The following is a 21,048-nucleotide window of genomic DNA, read 5'->3' as shown; positions in this document are numbered from 1 at the left end:
AGGATTTGCCAGTTAGCTGATTGTAAACTGACCAATGAAATTTCGACCAGGGTAGGGGTAGATAAGAGAAGGGGAGTACAAAAAGGGGAGAAAAGAGCTATTTACACCACACATAGAGGTGAGAGCACGGCGAAATGACCAAGATGGGAGGTTCTGAATGGACAGAGGTAGGGTCTGCGTGTGGTGTTGGGATCTTCAACTTTTATTCATACACAGCAGAGCGAGACGCTGAAATTCTGAAAGCCCGGAGGGAATGTCTTTGTGAATACACTTGTATCTGCATCGCTTCACCGCACTATTGAGGTCGGAAAGGATGCATTCCCGGAGGAATTACTTGGGGCGACTGCCTGTTCGGTGGTTGAGAGTTATTAGTGTTATTACTGGGATTTCCTCCAGCCGCCATTAGATTGGCAAAATGAGCCTGGAATAATTTATCAGAGGCATGAGCCGTCGGAGGAATATTCAGAGGTCTGTGGCGATGATGTGATTGTTGTGACTGTTGATGAGCGTAGGGGCTACCCCCACTGGCACCACCTGCGACTGCTGCCGCCGCAAACGGAGCCAAAGTAATTCCAGTCGGTGGAGGCTGTGACGCCGGAGCATAGTCATAAGGCGACTTTCCTGAAGGAACAACACGCCTACCAGCAGCCGACCAATCCATAGGCTGAGTCTGGGGTTGATTCACTACTGTTGGTGGTGGCCAAGGACGGCGTCCAACCTCCACTGTCGATCTGCTCTTCTGCGGTGCTGCTGGAGCATCGTCCGAAATGTCCGAGTAGGCCGGACTAGCCGTTGGCGGTTCGCACATGGCCATGCCGGAGGATTCCACCACTTCATCCGCAGTCGGTCCGCGATCCAACTTCGGAGGCGGAGGGTCTTCATCCATTGGTTCCAGGGAACAGCCTCCACCGTTTGAATTCACTTTTGCAAGCTGAGGTGGCGCCTGGCCCGTGGGTGAGGAGCTCGAATGAACTTCCACTATCGCTATATTCGATGCTTCCGTAGCGTGCGCCTCCTGTTCCTGCCGTTGCGCATGGCATTGATCCAAATGGAAACGAACTCCAATTATGTCAGCAAAGCGCTTCTTACAGCCCAGCTGCGGACAGGCAAAATCAGAGGTAGATGGAGTGTCAGAAAGCGTGTTGCTCACAGCCGCACCATCATCCTGATCGCCGAGACTGGAATCGATCCCGTCGGTGGGGAGGGAGGTGGTGGAGGAGGAGGTAACCATTCCAATACCCCGGCGTCGTCGTCGGCCACGGCCAGATGAAGCACTGGATGGCAGAGCCCGGCGCCGCGACGCCATCGAAGGATCCTCAGCTGCTGCGATAGCGGAGCGAGTCCTGATGGGGCCTGAGGAAGTGGAGGCAGCATTTGCGCCTGAGGTAGAAGATCGGTAGGCACCGGATGATGTGGAACTTGGTCCGCCCCAATTTGGCTTGCATTTGACCATGCTAAGCGATGATATCATTTTGTCCGGACTGGGCGTGAACAAATTAAAAGAGCTAGTCAATACCATTGGAACATAGAAGGCAAACGCCCAGGTAGTCATCGTCAGTTTCAAATCCACAGACCCACGTAAATCGTCGTGAAAAAGCGGCTCAATTGACAATTAAACCTAGGACCTGATCACGGGGACTTCAGAGCCATAAAAACAGCGAACAAAGTAGTTTTTCATGCCTAGGCTGGGCTAGGCAGACTGATTAACGATAGGTAAATCTAAAAAGTAAGTTTACTTACCAGGATGGACCAAGAGTGTTTTTAGAGGCATCCAGGAAGGTTCCGAGGAATGCTCTGCCCCGCCAATGTGCGTTTACAACCATCATCCCTAGGAGCATTAAAAACCGTCAATCCCTACACAGAAGTGCTAAAGCGCAGAGTAAAACCCACAATATATCATAATTAAGTAGAGCAGCATTGAGAAAAAAGCCTTCAACTGGTGAGGGGAGTGGGAGAAGTTCGTAAGTACGCTATCTCACCTTGCTGACGAAAAACATCCAACTTTCCCCAACCCATTCACGAAAACTGTCCTAGAGTAGCTTTTAAGTCGAGTTAAACAGTGGAACAAATCCCTGCACATTAAACGGCGAGAAATTGCAATAGAGCAAATTCTCCAGAATGCGAGCCAAGCAGATTATTCCAAAAATAAGGGTTCGGCTGAGTAGTTAAAACCAAGCACACGTCAAGATGTAAGACTCGTTTATCCTGACCGAGAATTGACAACCAGAATTGATCTTTTGAATGCGAGGTATTAACCACCCAGACTACACGGTCAGAAATTGGGTAGTGTACGAGAAAAAGTCAGCTTCCAAATCAAGCAGCAAAAAAAGCCAAGGTTCGTGAAAAAGTATTTATCCAAGCAACGCTCAGACATCCCCACGCTAAACAAAAACTCCCGCCTTTTGCTCCAAAAAAGGCACAATTATTTTAAGATTACGATGTCAGGCTTCCGATCACGCACTCAACAACTACATTCAAATTAAGGAACAATTGTTCCCAGTCTTCAATCGAAGTCAAACAATGGGCGACGAAGAAAAGGTACCGCGCCCACATTCCTCGCCTATCAGTAGCAAACCCCCTTCCTATCAGTAACGAAATTGCAAAGAATATGCAATGTTTAATGGTAGGGTTGTATCCACGGCCATCGAAAGACATGAATTTTGATCAAACAACCTCACAGCATGTGACGTCCACCATGAAATTAATAGAACAAAACATGACAAAGTGACTCCTGGAAAACTAACAGAAGGTTCTTATTAATACAAAATTCAATTCTCCATAGGCCGAAAGGGCGGGGCCGGACCACTTCTCTACCTTAGCTCTTAATAATAGTATTAATATGCATACCGTGAATACTTAATACAACGTGGTCTAAAAACGGTACAATGGAGAAGGAGTAGAAAGCAACACAAACACTACGAACCTGGGGTCTCTAACCAGACAATGCCTTCAAGCACTATTTTTGATCCAGGCTCACAAGGTCCCAACAAATCCGGCTCAGTCATAGTACTAGAATCCACAGTCGATGTGGCCACATCCTTTTTACCGCCATAAGAATCCACACCCTAGAATTGTGTGTAATGAATGAATTACAAGTACCTTGAGATTGGACATGCAATGCGGAGATGGGGACCGGAAACTTTCTGGTAATCCAGAAGGAAGTACGGGACTCTTTTCGTCGTCTCCTGGGACAGAGGAATAGACGGAGGAGGGTGAAAGCCGTCCATCCAGTTGGCTCGAATCCAACGTGTGAGAATGCGCATTCGTCCGCCGGATGGTCACCTTCAGGGGCTTATTTACACAATACGTGCCTCCATTCTGACTAACACGCGATCGACTGGATTTGACTTTCTTCCGGAGTTTACTGAAAGAACTGGTGGGTGATCCCGTCTTGTTTGAATCGATGATGAACTGAGGGGGTGTAGAGTAAGAAGAGGAGGAAAGAGACTTTACACCGGTAGCCGCAGCGACACCATTTGCAACACTAGTGGTGCGCCTCTTACGGCTTTCGTTAGAGGAGATGGACTCCCGATCTTCGGATGAAGGAACGGGACTAGACGAATTGGGCAACTCAGGCGGCATAGAGGTAGCAAACACACCGGGAGGCGCCGGAACTACAGTAGCTGCGCTGGTCATGGTGGATGTGGAGCCTGATGGCATATCGTGTTTGCATTTGGTCTTACCCTTTCTATTTACCGAATCTCTAGACACCTTGATGTTTTTATATTCTATTTTACAACTTCTCAATTCTAGACAAGCGATGTTGTGCAACTAGGATTCGATAAATCCACAGCGGGAGGGGCGAAATTCGCGGAGTAAGAGAAGTTTAGCAGAGAAAAGCCAGACGATTCAACAGAACGCCCTGTACGTGCACTTGCGCGTGCCACCACTTTGGTGTGTGTCTGTACACGCAACTCGCGCCTCAGCTATACGCATACGTGTACCTGTCTGTCTTCATTTTGTCAATCGATGCGCACCATCTACTGGCTCACGCAAACTAGGCGTTTTCTGATTGGCCAACCCCTACTCAGGCGAGATTTTTTCTTTATTTGGGCGGAATTCGATAAGGCTACTGGGCTTTCGCCTCCTCCCCTGCGTTCGGTCTAACTCCGCTTGTTGGTTTTCTGCTGAGAAGAAAATTACGTCTATAAAGTATTAATGTGTGCATTTACGATTCAGCGGTTAAATCATCTGTTTGCATGCTTCAGAGTTAATTAAGACGCCTATCTCCAGTGTCGGCACTTTGGTGGTAGTTTTATTCGGCAGAATTGTCTATTTCTAATTCTGGAAAGAAATGGTTATTAACTAGGTCGCCAATTAAAAAGGTTCGTAATATGGATAGAGGCTAACCAAATTTGCAGGATTGCTCTGCTGCCCTTACTCGAGCCCCACCGTCCTTTCTGTAAATTCGTCAACTTAGCACTTTTCACGGGCGGGGCATCGACATCAACGGGGTTTTATTCGTGCTCTTGGACCGTAGGGTTTTGTTAGTCCCAGTATCTAGGCTTAAGGTTAGCCATAACTTATAAACGAGCGTTGCTGTGGTCTATCATACGACAATTGGCCGTCCCAGGAACCGTTTAGGGGGTGCACTTGTCTCCGGGCCCCCAGACAAAATCACCAATTTCGCGTACAAAGGGGAGAACGTGGAGTGAGTAAGCCCGATACTGGGACAGTCACGGCAGTGACATGCGGACATTTGGGTTGTCTCTTTAACGGCGCTGTCCCCCTTTTTGGCTGGTGCTACCCCCTCTAATGTGATGGCCGGTGTCGTGCAGCCTTTAACTGACTGACCATACACCGGGCGACTTGCGTCATCCCCACGTGCCGTGCGGGGTCGTGTTGGACGCTTTTTATGGACAACTGCCAGGTACCTTAAATCACTGTTTTTAGCTCCAAATTTACTTGATCAGATGCCACTGAGTGTAATTGTCGTAATTAGTTCCTTACTTTAGTTCCTTTGTTCTCCGAATGGCATCATACCTTCAAATTAATCACCAATCAAATACTTATTTCAGGATAAACTAAGAAGTCAGTAAACTGAAATCGTATGCTCAGTGCGGTGCTCTCTTTCTCCCCCTCACTCACTCTTGTAAATGTGCGTTTACGACTCGGAGGCAGGATGTCATCTGGTCGTAAACCCAATGAAATGACCTGTTTATTTTATTAGAGGTCGTACAGATAGATAAACACACGTCACATGAGGGCTAGAGAAGCACGAATTAGCATAAAGGGCCACAATGGTGTAGCAGGGTTGTAACCGCGACGCACCGATGTGATTTGAAATGCGTGCAGAATTAGGAGAAAGTAGAAAAACAAGAAACCTTTGTGGCTTCAGCCGAATGCTGTAAGTAGCCGGCTTTGGTTTGTTTCGACCACTACATTCCGATGCCTCTAAAATTGCAAGCTCATGGCTGGGACGGAACGGAGGTTCTGCAGGCTGTCGAGAAGCCAGTAGTTGCATGTCATGTCGTTTGCATACCTACACCAGGCTAGGCAGGACGGTTTGGCCAAACTCGACAGCGTGAGAATACAGACAGCAGAGATGGCGTCCGGCCATTAATATTATACCAACTTTTTGCCATTGTAAATAAGGCAAAACACACTTGTTTGTTTATGGGTCTTATGTATGTGTTGCTGGGCGCAGTTTTGTCACAGCTGCAAAGGGACGAAGTTGGCTTTCAACATCTGTGACTCGTACGACCCCATTATCGAGGGAAGGAGGGGTGACTCATCGTCTAACAGTCCACGCTCGTCCAATGATGATTGAATGGTCTAGGGGATAAGACATAATCTAAGTTGATGTATATCAAAGAGCTTCAGCCCCAACCTAACCCTTATCTAACTCCACATGTGGTGCATATTAAAGCTATGGTTTTATCATTTAGAATGCATTTTTTTCTCTCGTGAAATTGTTAAGACGATGAAAAACTAGGCTATATGTTGGTGCTTTCAGATCCCAATGTGTAATGGCAGCAAAATCGGAAATGCATTCTCGTTGAGATTGAGGTTTTAAGTGGGTAGGTGTAACGCCGATCAACCATTAAAATTCACCAGATACAGCACAAAACCGTGCCATATATATGTGTTCTTCACTCGCAATCGTGGTGACTTCGTGATTGATTGGAGCGAGTTATTCTAAAACCAGAAAACGAGTATGGAGGTGTAGCGAAACCTTGCATTGAAATCTGCATCACTGTAGTTAATTAAGTATCCTCTGCCATGCTTTTATTGCGTTTTCTTGACAGATACTTGCATGATTGACACTCCTTTCAGTGTGCAAAATCCGCGTCAGTGTGCTTATCGACGTAGTTTAAACTTCTGCATTAATTTAGTTATTTACTTATTTGGTCTGATTTACAGGAGCTCCACGTCCCATATCGATTTATTGATTATTGGCATTTGAGGCAGTCAATAAATATGGTGTGAGTTAAGTCGGGTGCTGACATATCAGTAATGCAAAAGCCAGTTGTGTTTGCTTGCTTGTAGTAGTAGATCAGTCCTACACCCAACCTAAAATGCGAGCCCGTAAATGTCAAACGAATTACCCTTTGCCTTCGTGAGTGTAACTTACGTGAATTAGATTAGCGTATGAATTGCCAATTAAGGGCACGCTAGTTACTGGTTTACGCCTTCCCCCAGCCGACATGGCATTACAGCCACCGTTTCGTCGTCATTTACGAGTGGGAGAGTATACGATAAACCAACGTCACTTTCAATCACGTACACACGCATTCTCCTTCAGCTTAGTGATGATTTGAATGGTTTTATATGAACGCAGCCAATTCGCGGCTCATTGTGAGTCGAGTTTTCATGATAGTCAGAAAGCTAGTCTAATTTAGGCTACTATTATCAAAACCCTTATCTGAAGTGACTAATTTATGCGTCTGATGAAAATTTGATGTTTTGTCGGCACCCAAAATGAGGATTATTGCTAAAATAACAGTTCCAACAAAAATTGGACGTTTTTTTACACTTTTTAAAACCATTGTACATCCACAGGAAATACTATTCTGAAGTATTTATTGCATACAATCAGGAGGATTCCCAGTACAAGCTGATTGTAGATGGCAGAAAACGCCCTCCTCTGTGGAGCTGACTGGACCTACACGTCACCATTTTTGTATGCATAGTGCGCACCAGAGCGAATTATCGATCGGCATCAGCTGTTACCAGCGCGCAGGCGAAGAGACGTGCACGTAGTGCGTGCGGACGTGTGTGCAAGCAGCGTGTGCGTTATGTGCACAGCCCGCATACCAGCGCGGTTCAACGCCATGTTCGCGTGTGAACTTGCAACGATAACGCGGGAGGAGGGAGAGGGGCGGACGGGGGAGGGCATGACTAATGCGACCAGTGAAAAATGTCCTCCCCAAACGGGCGTTTTCTTTTGCCATTGTCAATGCAAATAATTTTAGCATTAATGATAAACTATGAAAGCATACGTGCCTCTTGGATGTTTCCAATTCAGAATTACCCTAGCACCGCCTATTTGCGTGACTGCTTGCAATCATGACCTCTTAATATCCCTTCTTCTCTTGTACTAAGATAAAATGAATAGTTCATGAAAAAAATGCTTGTCGAGACATTTAAATTGCCACTCCAGACGGATAAAATGAATTGTTTTGTACCCCAACTACCCTATTTAACCATTATGGTAGATTGAGAAAGTGCAAGGTTTGGCTGGAGAATTTTCCACCAAAGATGACCTAATGGTCTTTAAGGTCCGTACTATCGGACATGATTGTTGCATCTACGCAGGTAATAAATGAGTGTTTATGACCCACCCGGTAGAATTTTACGCAACTTTCGGACCATCAATTTTACCCCGGTGCTATTCGCATAGTCCGGGAGCCGAGGCCTGTTATATGGTTGAATCCTACATCGTAATGAATGACTAATGCACTAATGCCATAATTTGCGTTATTAAGAATGCCACTGGTCAATTGATGGCTTTGATCATTCAAGCAGCTGTCAAAAGTGCATCCTTTTCAGCATTTGCTGCGTGGAGGTCAGTTGTAAATGTATAGATAAGGTATTGCTGTAATCACTTACAGTAGCACAGTTAAGACATCGACAAAATCGAGTCTTGGATAAAACATAGCTGGACAAAGTAGGACAATTAGGTCTGCAATCAAACTCATCTAAGCAAAATTGCATTTGACCGAAATCCATCAAGGTTGCAGATCCCGGCCCTGACATCGAAACCCGGGTTTGTGTGCTCCAATGTCGTCAAACAAGTGGCTTACTCCTTAGGAGTGCCAGCACGGGAGCACTCACTTTGTGCATGCATTTACTTTGTTACCTTCTTAAAAAAAGGCGAAGCGCGGAACACAAACAACTACCACTTTTTGCCCTTTGTGTGGATCTGCAAGGCGTAGGAATAAATTGCCTCGAGTGCTTGCATCAATCACTTGATGTACTTACATGGTATTTTTACAGTTGGAAACTTTCTTCTTCGTAAGGGTAAAAGCTATGTCTTTTCATGAAAGGAATAGATATATGGGTAATCAAGTGAAGTCAAGTGTGAAATCCATTAGAAAAAGGAGTTTGCTTCAACAGTTGCCAAGTTCATTCCAACGTAGACGTTTACAATGTCATCTGCCTGAAGCTGTTTTGCGCAAACATTTTTGCAAATGCATTAATTCACAAAAGGCCAAAAGAGCATAGATACAGAAAAAGACAATTTGACCTTAAGGTCATAGCTTGCACATCTTGTGGAACACATTGCATATATGGACAAATGTGTATGTACTTTTAATGTTAGCAACCAGAGTCTTACCTGGATAGAAATTGCCGGAGAAGATATTTCGTATGCCTTCAAACGTCTACCATCTGCTTTGAAAGGCTCCACCATCTTTTGTTTGGAAGTGAATTTTAATTAGTCCATTTGCATTTTCAATCAGCGCAAATCATTGCTTACTTTGACTGGCTACAAAGTCAGAAATAATATTATTGTCCTTCCCAAACACAACACAATTTGCTTTGTCTCTCTGGTTGAGATTCTTATTATCCGTGTATTCTTTCGATCAGTTTTTGTAGTTACTTATTTTAGCTGGAATCAGTATAAAATCAGCTTGAAATAGTCCGCATGGCGTTCCGCTATCCGACTTGACAGCAACCGATGCCATTCTGTCACCTCCTTCTGGTTAGACCATACACGCTGATAAGAAATTTTATGGAATGTCAAAAAATCTACTTTTTGCAGAATTTCACAACTTGCACAACAGTGATGTAACCATCAAAGAATTTCAAAGCTGGGGGAATAAATATACCTCTAGGTCTATTATACTCAGCTAAAATTTCAGTCCATTTTATCTGCAATCACAACTTCATTAGTGGTGTTATTAACAAATGTTTTGTTTCGAGACAGATTAACCAGTAGGGTTGGTGGAATGGCTAAGCTGTAGGGTACAGCTAATCGAGACTGTTACGCAATACAGAAATTTCGAGAAAGGATTTTTTGCGGCTGTTAGGTAAGAACGGGCAGACAGTGAAAAGAAGAGAGAGAGAGAGAGAGAGAGAGCTAAATGCCATTCATAATGAGGGGATGAAAGTGGCCAAGGGATTTTGGGGAAATTAAACATGTCCACAGGGAATCTGATTCATGAATTAGGGTGCCTCAGGTGTGGCGTGCAGGGGATGGCCAATTTAGCCTTAAAGTCACCCCTGAGGGCGCTACTAGCTATATTAGTCAGCAAGCCGAATTGGTGTGGGTCTTGCCTTGAAAGTCGCCCTCGTAACTCCTCATCCGTAGCAGTCATCTCAGCCTCATTCAAAGGAATTGAAAGACAATGGCGAGACAGGAAAGACAATGGTGTGACTAAAAGATCCCCAAGGCCATCGCTGGAGGTTGGTCCTCCATTTGTCCTTTAAGAAAATCCACCACAAAAAAGTTATTTAGAAAGCATTGCTTTAGGTTTGATAATGTCTGCATGGGTGTCACGGGTGTCACCTCCTGGTTCTGTTCTCTATCACTTCTTTGCCCTTTTTTGTACTTCCAACCCACCGTCCGGATTGTTTTGGGGCGACATTTAACTTGAAGAGACATTATTTAACAAGATTCCAGTTGACCTTCCGTTTTGACCTAGCTTTCCATACCGGACGTCTGTCTTAGCGAAAGCGTCGATTATGGAAGCAACATTTGCCTCAAGGTGTAGGACTCTTTCTAATGTGGAGCCAAAGCTAACCTTCAAGACTGTAGAAGCCGTAGAAGCATAAAGTACCAACGTGGAAGCTGGATACCAGGTGACATTATGCTGACACCGATGTGCCATGCGCCCATCTAAGGGCACCCAACCTTCGAGCCCTTTAAAACAGGCTAAGCGTGCTTCATCCTTAGCTACAATAGCTCTTCTTAATGGAATTGAGTGTATAACTACATTTCTCAAAAACTGTATCCAAAGATTAATTATTTGTTTTCTTATATGCATGTGTATTATGGAACCGTGGCTGGTTGACGTAAACTTGGAAAAAAACCCAAAACTTACATCTAGATTCCACTGTTTTGCCCTCTGCTTTATTAGCCATGGATACGTAAATAAAGGCGAACTTAAAGAAAGGGGATTTGAGACTCCTGATACAGTAGCAAGAAGGAAAATGTGCCACAAAGCAATATCCATATCTCACCTCTGCAGAATCGCGCTTAATTTCTCTTAAAGCCAGGTAAGGCCATTTCAAAATTAGACACCTAGAGGTGGGTTGGATTTAGGTCTAAAAATACGGGCCTTTTCTAGATACACTAGATGTTTTTTAACATGTAAAAATATCATTAAATTATGGAGACAAAATCCAGACAGAAATACATTCAATTAATCATCAGTTTCTAATGCTAAACGCCTCCCGGGGGGGGGGGGGAATGGCACCGCAACTAATACCAGAGACCGCCATTACCTTCATACTTCATTAGTGAAATTATTCTCCGATCTCCTGGACTGAATCAGCAGCAGCCTCCTTTGGTCTCGAAGCCTCGACTACCAAACTTTGTCGTTGAGATTACTCATTTACAGGTGATATAATAAGGTGAATCAAGAAGTAAAGGTGATGAGTCATTGACAAGGAGGGGGGACGGGGGGAAGGCGAGAATCGGATGGCCAAACCGACTGAAGAACCCCCACAACCAATTAATCACGGGTCCAAAGTAAGGAGGTGGGATTGGGAGGGAAAGTTTGGCCATCAATTAATCCAATCTCATTGTGTGAACAGCGACGAATACATTATCGTCCTTTGCATTTAAAATTATTTAATTTGTAGCAGCTTTGTGTGTCCCCAGGACCATTCAACACCTTCCTCATTGCTGGTGTAAGAGGAGTAATGAAATAATGGCAGAAAGTCGTGTGACATTCGGTCAGGGAACTACTAAGCCAAGGCCAGTAATTATTCTCTTTTATGCATAGAAAGTCGTCAATCCTTGTAAATAAGAATTTGCATTTCATGGCATGGTTTCTCTCCTCTCAACGGTAGTAGGAATTTGCATCAATCTGTCGGCAAAACGATGGTGGCCGGCCTTACGCACGCAATGGTGGGTAGTGCATAGCACTCATGCCATCTTCTTCCATAAAAATAGCTCTATGGAAGGCGATGGGTCAGTGTAGGTTATGTGGGACCAAAAGCAGAAGCTTTTCTTGCCAAACGACCTCCTCTGCTCGAAAACTGGTGCGTTTATTACAGTCAAAGGCGCGGGGTTCCAAATAAGGCATTCAGCCATTTCTTGAGTCATCAGCAGGTTGGCGATTACTATGTGACATGAAGGTGAAGATACTTAGGAAGAAGGGTTGCACTAACCCAAAGGTTGCTCTTTGTTGCTCCTTTGCGTCGCACACATAGCATATGCTTAACATTCAGTACCTCTAGAAGAATTCTTAGGTATACATCACTTGCAGGTACGTAGGCCGCCTTAATAGCATTCATGAGTGATCAAACTTGCGTTCTTCTATGTAGCCTCCGTTCTGCCTTCAAAAACTGTCATTTTAAACAGGTAAAAGGCCAAATTGAAGTGAGGAGTTGTGCAATGATTTTCTACTCCTGATCTGATGACATCCTCTGTTATCGAGGCGTTATTACGCAAGGCCAGGTGGTGTCAAGTTAATACCACCTGCGTACGTTCGGCCCAGGAATGTTTCATGACTCGGAATTCCCCTTTCTACAAAACATTGTCTTCAGAAGGCAAAAAACTTAATCCTGGCTGTTTTCGTTTCTATCTTGCTTTTATTTCCACGAACGCCTGGCCTATGTCCCATGGAGCGTCAGGAAAAGGTGATAATCATCACTTGGAGGATGAGGGGAGACAGTATCACCATCCATTCCACCACATCCAATTTTAAAGGCGCAAATCTATCCACGAAAAGCTTTGTGGAAAAGGACCTCCCTCCGACTGGTCAACTACTCTGGCCGCAAACCTTCGAGATTTAGGCTTTGATTGACTTCCAGAGGTCGTACAAATTGTGGGATAAGTTTATTGTTACTTTCATGGAGGACTGAAACCCTACGTACAAGTAAATCCACTATCCTCCCACCGAAACACTTGCCTATATTTTCTGGAGGGTGGCAAGACTTACCCTTCTAACCGAAGAGATTAAGCGCACATTTTTAGTTCTTAAATTAAAGAAGATAACGATCGTTGATGTAACTTGTAAACACCGCCTAATAAAAATCTGTTTTAAATACATGCAAACCCTTTAACTGTAGCAATAAAAGCTGCGCTCCTGAAGGGTGAGTATTACATAATTTAGCTTGGCTCAACGCCAAAAACGAATTTTCTTGATTGGTGGTTTGCTGTTCTGCTGGGATCCAAGGCGCGTCACTCCTACTTATTCCACATTGAGGGAGGGCTGTCTCCGTTTAAAAAAATTGTAAAATTTAACCACAAAAAATATTGATTTGACCTCAGATTGTTGAGGGTGACCGCTGATCCAGTTAATGCTCACGTGAGGTTAGGCTGGATGTGCCAACTTTCCAGTGCAATTTATTTGCATATCGTAAACAATGAAAATAAACTGACAATAGTGGGTAAGTAATGAATGGTGCTACCATTTGGTAATCGAATTAAAAGTGAAAAAAAATTAATTGGTTAGCTGTTGCGTTTTGGTCAATATGTTAACCGGTGAATTCATTAACCATTTTGCCGCTTTCATACTTCGACAGGAGACATTTAAGAAGTGAATGTAAAATTTAGGCATGACGTCGTCTCTGCGGAGCTTGGTTCCTTCAAATTAATGAAGTCTTATTTAGAATTTGTTGTCAATCACTTCAGTGATGTCCAGTCATATCTATCGGGTTTATATTCAACCAGTAGAGAGGTAGGGGAGGTATCGCGTATCTGCTTGGTTGACACCTCCAAAAAGACACCGTGGACAGCTTCATAACAAAGTTTTCCAAATGGTTCACGGCCAGTGTCGCTACAGCAGTTAATAGCATTTCCGTAGGGCGTGGGATTGAGGCAGTTGCTCAAGATAAACGTCACTTCAACCTTTCTGTTGGGGTTTGTCACAGAATCACCCATCCACAGCGTTGAGGCTTAGAATTCGAGGATTGCAATTCAGGATAGCTATCCTTTGTAATCGGATTCTCTTGCCGCTGCCACCGGTGTAGCGTCTCGAGTCATAATAAGAGGAGCCGAGAGGCCACTGGTATGGCTCGGAGGCCATGTCGCCCAGCCGAGGTACAATGGCGGTGCCTCAATTGCCCACTTAATCAAAACCAAGAGTTAAACAAAAAATAACTTTGACGGAAAGGGACACAATGTCCCATCGTTCCAACGTGCCGATGGATTGGTGGTTAGTGAAGGACATCTATCATAAGGCTGCCAATTCTCAAACTTCTAAGGTAATCAAATTCTAAATTAATCGTAAGGGTAAAGAAGCTTCACTGCTTTTAGAATGAACGACGTCAAGAGGATGAAGTAAATCCACACATTCATATTTGCTTTTGTACCAAATTCCCTTTTAGGACTCCAGCCACCAATCACCATTGAGGAGTTGGGGTCAATGCATTCAAGTATCCAAGTATCCAAGGCTTCCAACCCTTGACTGTTTTCTAAACCATTCTCTTAATATAATATACCTGAAATTACTGTACAAGTACGTCCGTTTACTCTTTGCTTACAAATTTATCAATTAGATTTAGTGTGGCCTTCGAGCGCTCAGCTAGAAGCCTTCTTGTAATAATTCGCACATCTTAAATGAATACCTTTGAAAGGCTTCAGTAAATTTAATGCGCGTTGTTGCCTCACATGGTTTATTTTCGTAGATTGGGTGACTAACACATCTGCCAGCAGGATCAAATATTAGACACTTCCATTTGTTTACCTAAAACCCAGCGTCAAACAAGGCGGCATGTGTGCCTTGTCGGCGCATGATAGACAGGTTGCGTCACAAACAGATCAGTTGGACTTACTACTAATGCGGGGGCCTCACTTTATTGCTCTGAGGCTGATTACAGTCATTATTAGAGTGGTTTGCCCCCCGGGACCACCCTGGAAACGGACTTGAACTGTCCAGAGGGTAATGGAAAGACTCACACAAACCACGAAGAAGGCCATTGACAGGTGGCTGCTCACCGAAATGTTAAGGTGAGGAGAAAGTGGAGTTGAACTGATTCAAAGAAGTTCTGTGAAAGCTACAAATGATACCGTAAAGTGATGGTGGTGGTCTTGGCAATTGTTATAACATTGCAATTCCCATACAATATAGATTTTATCAACACTTAAAAGCAACGAAAGAGTTAAATCTCCTTAACTTGGTCGTATCATGCCCTAGATATAGAAGAAAAAAGGCAGTAAGTGTCCGTGACTATCGTGTTCTTGGACTATTTACACTCCCAAAACTCTGTATTTGTTGGTAAAGTGCTGCATTCAGAGGCGCCTATCTGACGAAATGCCAAATGTCTCCAAGCAGCGTGTGTTGGTGTGTGAATCACGGTATTAGTAAGAACTGAAGACAGGGCGCCTACCACGACCTTTTGGGGTGAAACACGCTGCTGCGCAATTCACGCTGTGGATTTTATGGTCTGCATTTGGTTTACATTTTAAAAATGGCGGAATTGCTAATGCATTCATCAAATTGTAATGCAAGCCTCTTTGGTGAGGGCTACCAAAGCTAACACAACTGTTGATGATGCATTCGCGGCGCCTAAAGTGCCCACACAAATGACAAGTGAAGCAGGATCCGCGTGCCTGCTTACAGTCTTCACGCGCCTTTTGACACGACTTGCCAAAACATTTCAATGTTGTCACGGTTACTGCTGACGAGGTGGAGCAGTGGCAAAACACTGTGTAAGTGACACCCTCCATCTGTAAAGATGGTACTTAAGTCTCACTTCACACGATTATTTTCGATGTACCATATAGCCAGAAGACCGAATTTCTGGGATTGAACTGCACATTTACTTTTTTTTCTCATAGCCTCATGGACTTACTGGCGAGGATTTTGTAGCGTTGGATAACCGGTGTGACAGGATTGTAACTGACACACGTACAGGTGGTCGTCTTGGCAACTTTCGCACCACACGGCTAGGCTACTGAGATCCTCATCACCACGGCATGACATCCGTGTCATGTCACACCGTCACGTAGACCTGTAATATTTACAAGTCGCTATTCAGGGTTTGGTTTTTGAAACCTCTGTTATCACTGCAATGAGAGTGGATTAACAACCACAGTACGCTGGAGGCATGGAGGGAGTTGCTGGCTCTGGCCTGTCATCGGCCATCTTGACGATCGGTGGTTGAAGGGGCTCACGACACGTGAGTCGGGCAATTGGCAGTAGAGCCAATAGCGCGTAGAATTACGAGTCTCGGTTTGCCTTTAAAACCTAGGCACTACCGCCACGACAACGGTGATCTTCAAAGTGCACCCCCAACGCCTAGGCAAGAGCGCACTATAAATCGATATCGATTTTTGGTCGGTGAAGTGAGCTCAGCGTGTGACTCGTCTTGGGGCTGATCAATCGAATCGAGCCTCCCAAGTCAGTCCACTCTCTGCATCTGAATTGACGAAATTTGGATGCACTTTTTAAAGGGCTGAATTACTGACCCTTGTAATGATCTATACTGAAGGTCACTCGGGGTAGTATCAGTCCAGTGAGGGTCATGCTCCATAGCAGGCTTTTGGGTCGGGAAATGCCTGTCCTGATGGCCATCTGTGGGGTGAATCTATTCAGGATGAACTCTCTCTCGCATCCTTACAAGTTATCGGGTCTTACTTTTTCCACCATTGTCTTGTTCTGTCCTGTCCTGGCCTGTCCTACCTTGTTCTGTGCTGTCTTCCGTGCAGTAGCTAGTGGAGAGGTGAGAAGGTGAACTTTGAGTTAAACTGATATATATTTATTTAGTGGTTTATTTTATCATGATGTTTGAATAAGGCGTTTCAAGGGGTAGGATATTAAGGAAAGTTATTTCAGCTGTAAAAGCATCATGAGTAGACACTGACAAAAGTGTGTACAAGGACACCGGAAGTCTTATTTTAGTAATGCAAAATAGACATCCGGACAGTGTTTGGGTGATAGAAGAGGGGCATAAGCAACTCACCAACTCGGATTGTTGGTCCCTTCTGCGGATTCCATCCATCTCAAGTTCATTTCTATTAACGCACGAAGGTTTGGTGGTGTAAATACAGTTGGGTAACTCAGGCACTTCTACAATTACCACTGAAGCAGTTACAAGGTTTAAATTAAACTATTCAGAACATTTGGCATTTGGTAGCATGGATGACAAGGACAGAGTTCCAGGCCACTGTCCTTAGGGTGTAATCACGCCAGACTCAAATATCTCACCTAATTATGGCTGCTATTCGACAGGTCACGTTCGACAGCTCCTGGCTTCTTTTTAACGCCATTTTAAAGTTGTGCCTTGTGAATACCCAACTGCTCTATTAGAGCACCGAAGCATGGAGGTGAGACTAGCAATGAAAAGTGGGAAAGTTACGCTGTTTTGAAGGTGGTGAATCACGTAAAACCAGCGTTTGACCGAATTCCAGTTGGGGCTGCAGTGCCTACTTAAGTGGTGTCAATACGGAACAGAGGGTCACCACTTTACAAGCTGCAACATCCAGCTGTCATTCGAGAATGCTCGATTAAATGCCAGGAGGTTGGGATCAGTTCATTCGTTGTGCCATTTCGCATGGGTATCACATAACTCCCTCTTAGTCTACGCTGTTTTACCCGACTATGTTACAACTTGGCTTCACTGGAAAGTACAAATTAATTGAATGTGTCAAGTGACAAAATTGACAAGCGGAAAATGAGGAGGGGGGGGGGGGGCTAAATCGAATGAGGGAGAGAGGGAGGGGGCTGCGTGCGGAGCTATGCAGCGAACAATGGACAATTTGGATTTGATTCATGGGCCCGCGTTGCGCGCGCTAACATTCAAAAGTCACCTTAGTGATGTGAAATTGGCCATCAAATGCACACCCATCCATACATATCCAATATATCCTTTGCCACACTCAGAGGGTACAAATAAATGGCCTTTTGCGACAATAAGATCTTTTTCTTTTGTTAAAGAGGCACTTTGTTAAGACCTCTGCAAGGATTGCAGCTCTAGGTGGTGGTTGGCGCAGAATGCAGAAAGCCAGGGGCCCTCTCACTGCCCCACAATCTCGCCTTTTTGTGGGCACGAAGGTATGATTGGGCAGTGGTAATGAAAATAAAAAAAACCCTTTATGAAAAATATAATTGAGGTTATTAATTTAAATACAATTAGTCAAATACCTCTGGAATGAAAACCAACCACATTAAATCGAATCCAAGCGCAATATCATCACAACAAAAGGAAAGCAACAACCTCTACATAGCGAGATAACGCTGATGTGATCAGTCCAGTCTGCGCAGCTTTTCGATGAGGGTCGAGTTGGCCAGAGGGGTGCATGGACGGGCGAAGTAGACGAGCCAAGGTGGAGGCCGATGAGTCATCGCGACCACTGTGACTGTCTCGGCCGACGACCGAGTGTTTACCCGAGTGATGGTGACGCAGCCACAGCCGCGGTGACTAAGTCCCGGGGGGAGGGGGATGAGACACAAAGCCTGAGTGCCTTGAGTGTGCGTGACCACCGTCACGCGGCCTTGATAACGAGGAGGGGGTGGGGGGCAGGGGGGGACGCAGGACCGACATGATTGGGAGTGCCATACACTAATGTCTGACCCCAATCGCTTATTACGCCCAAGTCGGTATTCCTCGCCGCCAGGCAGAGAAATTTTTGCTAGTAACAAACCTAAATCAAAATGTCATTGACCGAATACTTCCATGAATTGGCTTTTCATATGTCATGGGCAAAAAAAAGAGCTTTAAGTAAATTAAAATACTTGAGTTAAATTTGAATAAAAAGCTCTGATTTATCAGATAGGATGTTAAAAGGGAAGATGGCCATTCAGGCTTGCGATGCATTGTGTACCGTGTCTACCTACCTACCCACCCACCTACATACATACCTGTCTAGCTACTTTCCTACATTCATATATTACCTACCTATCTACTTTCCTGCTTTCCTTTCTTTCTTCCTACCTACCTACATGCATACATACATACTCACTTTTACGAAGACTAAGCATTTGATCCTGGAGGTAATAATAACTACAATCCTTTCCCAAAGGGACACAAGCTGACCGCAAAATAAGGTTTCATTAAGCCAATGGTTGGCTCGTCGGCTTGACGGAGGTTGCAACAGCAAAGCCACTTCGCATCATAAGTCCCGTCATCCGTCAGCCAGCCAGCAGGCACACATGATTCTGTAAAGCATGCCAACGAAATAATGGACAAGTTGGTCGTCTTTAAAAATTGCTTCTGCATAGTTAATGACTAGCGTGTCAGTCGGACTATTTTGCTTAGCGGGTTCCACCAGTTGATGTAGGCGGGAACGAATTGTTTCATTACTCATGTCAAACATGGGTTAATGTAATGATTATATTGTTTTGATATGCCTTTCAGAGAGGAGACGGGGATACGAATCGGACCTCGTGACGGAGAAGTTGACGTCCTGCAAACCTGAGCGCGGTTACGGGTCCACACCCCCCTGAACTCGGTACTAGCTTTCCCCTTTCACTTACCCCAATAAATATGTCAAAATCAAACCAGCCTGGTTGTTCCAAGAGTACAAGGAACAGGGAAGAGGAGACCTACGAGCCTCGTCTTACATAAAGTTAGTCTTAGGAGCGGTAATTTCCAGGTAACACTTCAATAGCAAAGGTAAGTGGCTATTAATGGCATAAAATGTAAAAAGTACATTCCTGAAAGCTACAATTCCCACCCTTTTTTCCCCACTTAAAAAGATAAAGCAAACTCCAACACTTATGACGTCTATGGATGTTTCACTGTATTTTAAACATACACTGTCATTTCAGCAGAATGACCTGCAACCATGCAGTCACTGAATTTTGGGGTCTGCACTGCTTATTCGGAGAGCGACCGGACGATTGTCTCTCGTTTTAGGCATATTTAATCGTCCAAGTCGTTTCGTTCACATCTTTTTCGTTAATGACTTGCTGATCCTTCTGCGTGCTACTAATGCTCCCATGGTGGGAACTCGGGTGCTGCTCAGTGCAATCAAACAAACTATCCCGAACTTGGTGTTGTATCAAAGTCACAGAGGGAGGGTTATCGGAGTCAAGTCCACTTTTTCCACCTATTCCAGTCTCGTGTTCTGCAGGAGGCTAGTCAACGAGGAGCTGTGAAAGTATGGACACCTTCACCATGCTCCGACGAGGGCAGATGGCTGAGCAGTCTTGATAGTACCGGGGAAAAGTGGGTAGAGAATGCTAGTCATACAAAGCTACTTAAAACTGCCCGATTTTTGTACGTCTCGACTGTCACAGTGTAACGGTTATGCTAGCCTAGCTCTTGACTGCATACATGCATCCCATCTTTAATGCCCCACAGGTCAAGCATCGGGATTTCACGCAAAGATGTCAGCTTCTTCCACAGCGCTAAGTCATGCGACACATTGTTTGGGGGAGTACTTCAAGCGACCGTCCATGCCTTAGTGGGGGAGCTGTAAGTGACAGATGAGGAATGACAACTTTAAGACTAGCGCCTTGCGTAACCAGTAGATGAGACAACCTCGTTGTGGGGCCCCATCTGGTTTTGAAGGACATGGAGCCAGCGCATTCCCCTTCCCCTTTTACATTCGCAGACAGATGAGGAAACAGCAGATCTGGTGGATCACAAGACCAACAATCTTTTTGCAAGGAAATTGAAATGCATGCAAAGATAAAATCCCGTAGGGTTAATTTCGTTTGCACTGTTGCGTGTTAAGCTTTTATTTATACTTTGTGCTCTGCCAAGCGACGCAGCCAACCATGTATTGCATCTAGTAGAGAAGCGTCATTTCAGTGTCCGAGTGTCCTTTTAATAATTTATGACCTTTGCTGAGGCCAATTGAATGAACCAATAACAGTGAACTGCGTACAACCACTTGAAAAAGTAAAGAACTTTTTGCACAGCGGATTTTCCGGGCAACGGAACAGAGAGCACTGAAGGCAATTCCAGAAGTGACGAATTTTTCATTTCAGCAAACTAATGCTACCCTCTTCAATGAGCAGGATCCTTTCGGCTTAAAGCCTAACACAGAAGGCGTAAACGAAGATAGCGCAGTTGACTATGCAAACCACGGAAAGTGTTGTGGCGCCCCAAGTTTTTTTTTTTCTGAAAAGAAAAGAAGACAACAGCAGGATGAAAATGCATTGCCGACATGCAAAAGGGCTGGGGGTCAAAACATTGGTGCCCAGCGGAAGTACAGAGGCGGGGCTTAAAGTGCGCGCGAAATTAAAGCAAAGTGTTGAACAAATAGTTATAAGGCAAATGCATTAAAAAACAAATAGAACGAGTTAAGAGCAGTATGCTATGAAATACAAAGAATAGATGCGTCGCGTCTTATTTAAAACTGGCGTACTCCGATGACAGACAAATGTTCCTAGCTTTGTTGCCCACAATGAAAGTAACGAAAATAATGTTCAATATTTACCTCATGTTCTCAAAATTTTCTATCTCCGAGAAACTCTTGACAAAATTAGAAAGACAAATTTGGAATGGTCACTTGCTAAGGCGATTATTCCAATCTAAAAA

At 44.5% G+C, this 21,048-nt stretch overlaps 3 protein-coding genes across 3 annotated transcripts; all 3 read right to left on the bottom strand. All coding sequences in view use genetic code 11, as the record gives it.

Annotated features, from left to right (window-relative positions):
• Window positions 1–295: 295 nt before the first annotated feature.
• EGR_02065 (Zinc finger protein 609) lies at window positions 296–3,660 on the bottom strand (the record flags this gene model as incomplete). The annotated part of the gene is made up of 4 exons (XM_024491314.1): window positions 296–1,481; window positions 1,741–1,828; window positions 2,924–3,065; window positions 3,100–3,660. The coding sequence occupies 4 exons, from the start codon at window positions 3,658–3,660 to the stop codon at window positions 296–298; spliced, it is 1,977 nt and encodes a 658-aa protein (XP_024354167.1).
• A 3,173-nt stretch (window positions 3,661–6,833) lies between these two features.
• EGR_02064 (hypothetical protein) lies at window positions 6,834–8,172 on the bottom strand (the record flags this gene model as incomplete). The annotated part of the gene is made up of 2 exons (XM_024491313.1): window positions 6,834–7,013; window positions 8,053–8,172. 2 exons carry the CDS (start codon window positions 8,170–8,172, stop codon window positions 6,834–6,836), a joined length of 300 nt encoding a protein of 99 aa, XP_024354166.1.
• Window positions 8,173–9,192: 1,020 nt separating this feature from the next.
• On the bottom strand, window positions 9,193–15,395 carry EGR_02063 (hypothetical protein; the record flags this gene model as incomplete). The annotated part of the gene is made up of 5 exons (XM_024491312.1): window positions 9,193–9,293; window positions 10,298–10,391; window positions 12,564–12,639; window positions 14,185–14,262; window positions 15,313–15,395. 5 exons carry the CDS (start codon window positions 15,393–15,395, stop codon window positions 9,193–9,195), a joined length of 432 nt encoding a protein of 143 aa, XP_024354165.1.
• Window positions 15,396–21,048: the final 5,653 nt, after the last annotated feature.

This window comes from Echinococcus granulosus, assembly GCF_000524195.1.
Source record: "Echinococcus granulosus chromosome Unknown EG_S00009, whole genome shotgun sequence".
In the NCBI taxonomy this organism is placed as follows: domain Eukaryota; kingdom Metazoa; phylum Platyhelminthes; class Cestoda; order Cyclophyllidea; family Taeniidae; genus Echinococcus; species Echinococcus granulosus.
This window is presented reverse-complemented; position numbering and strand designations above follow the sequence as displayed.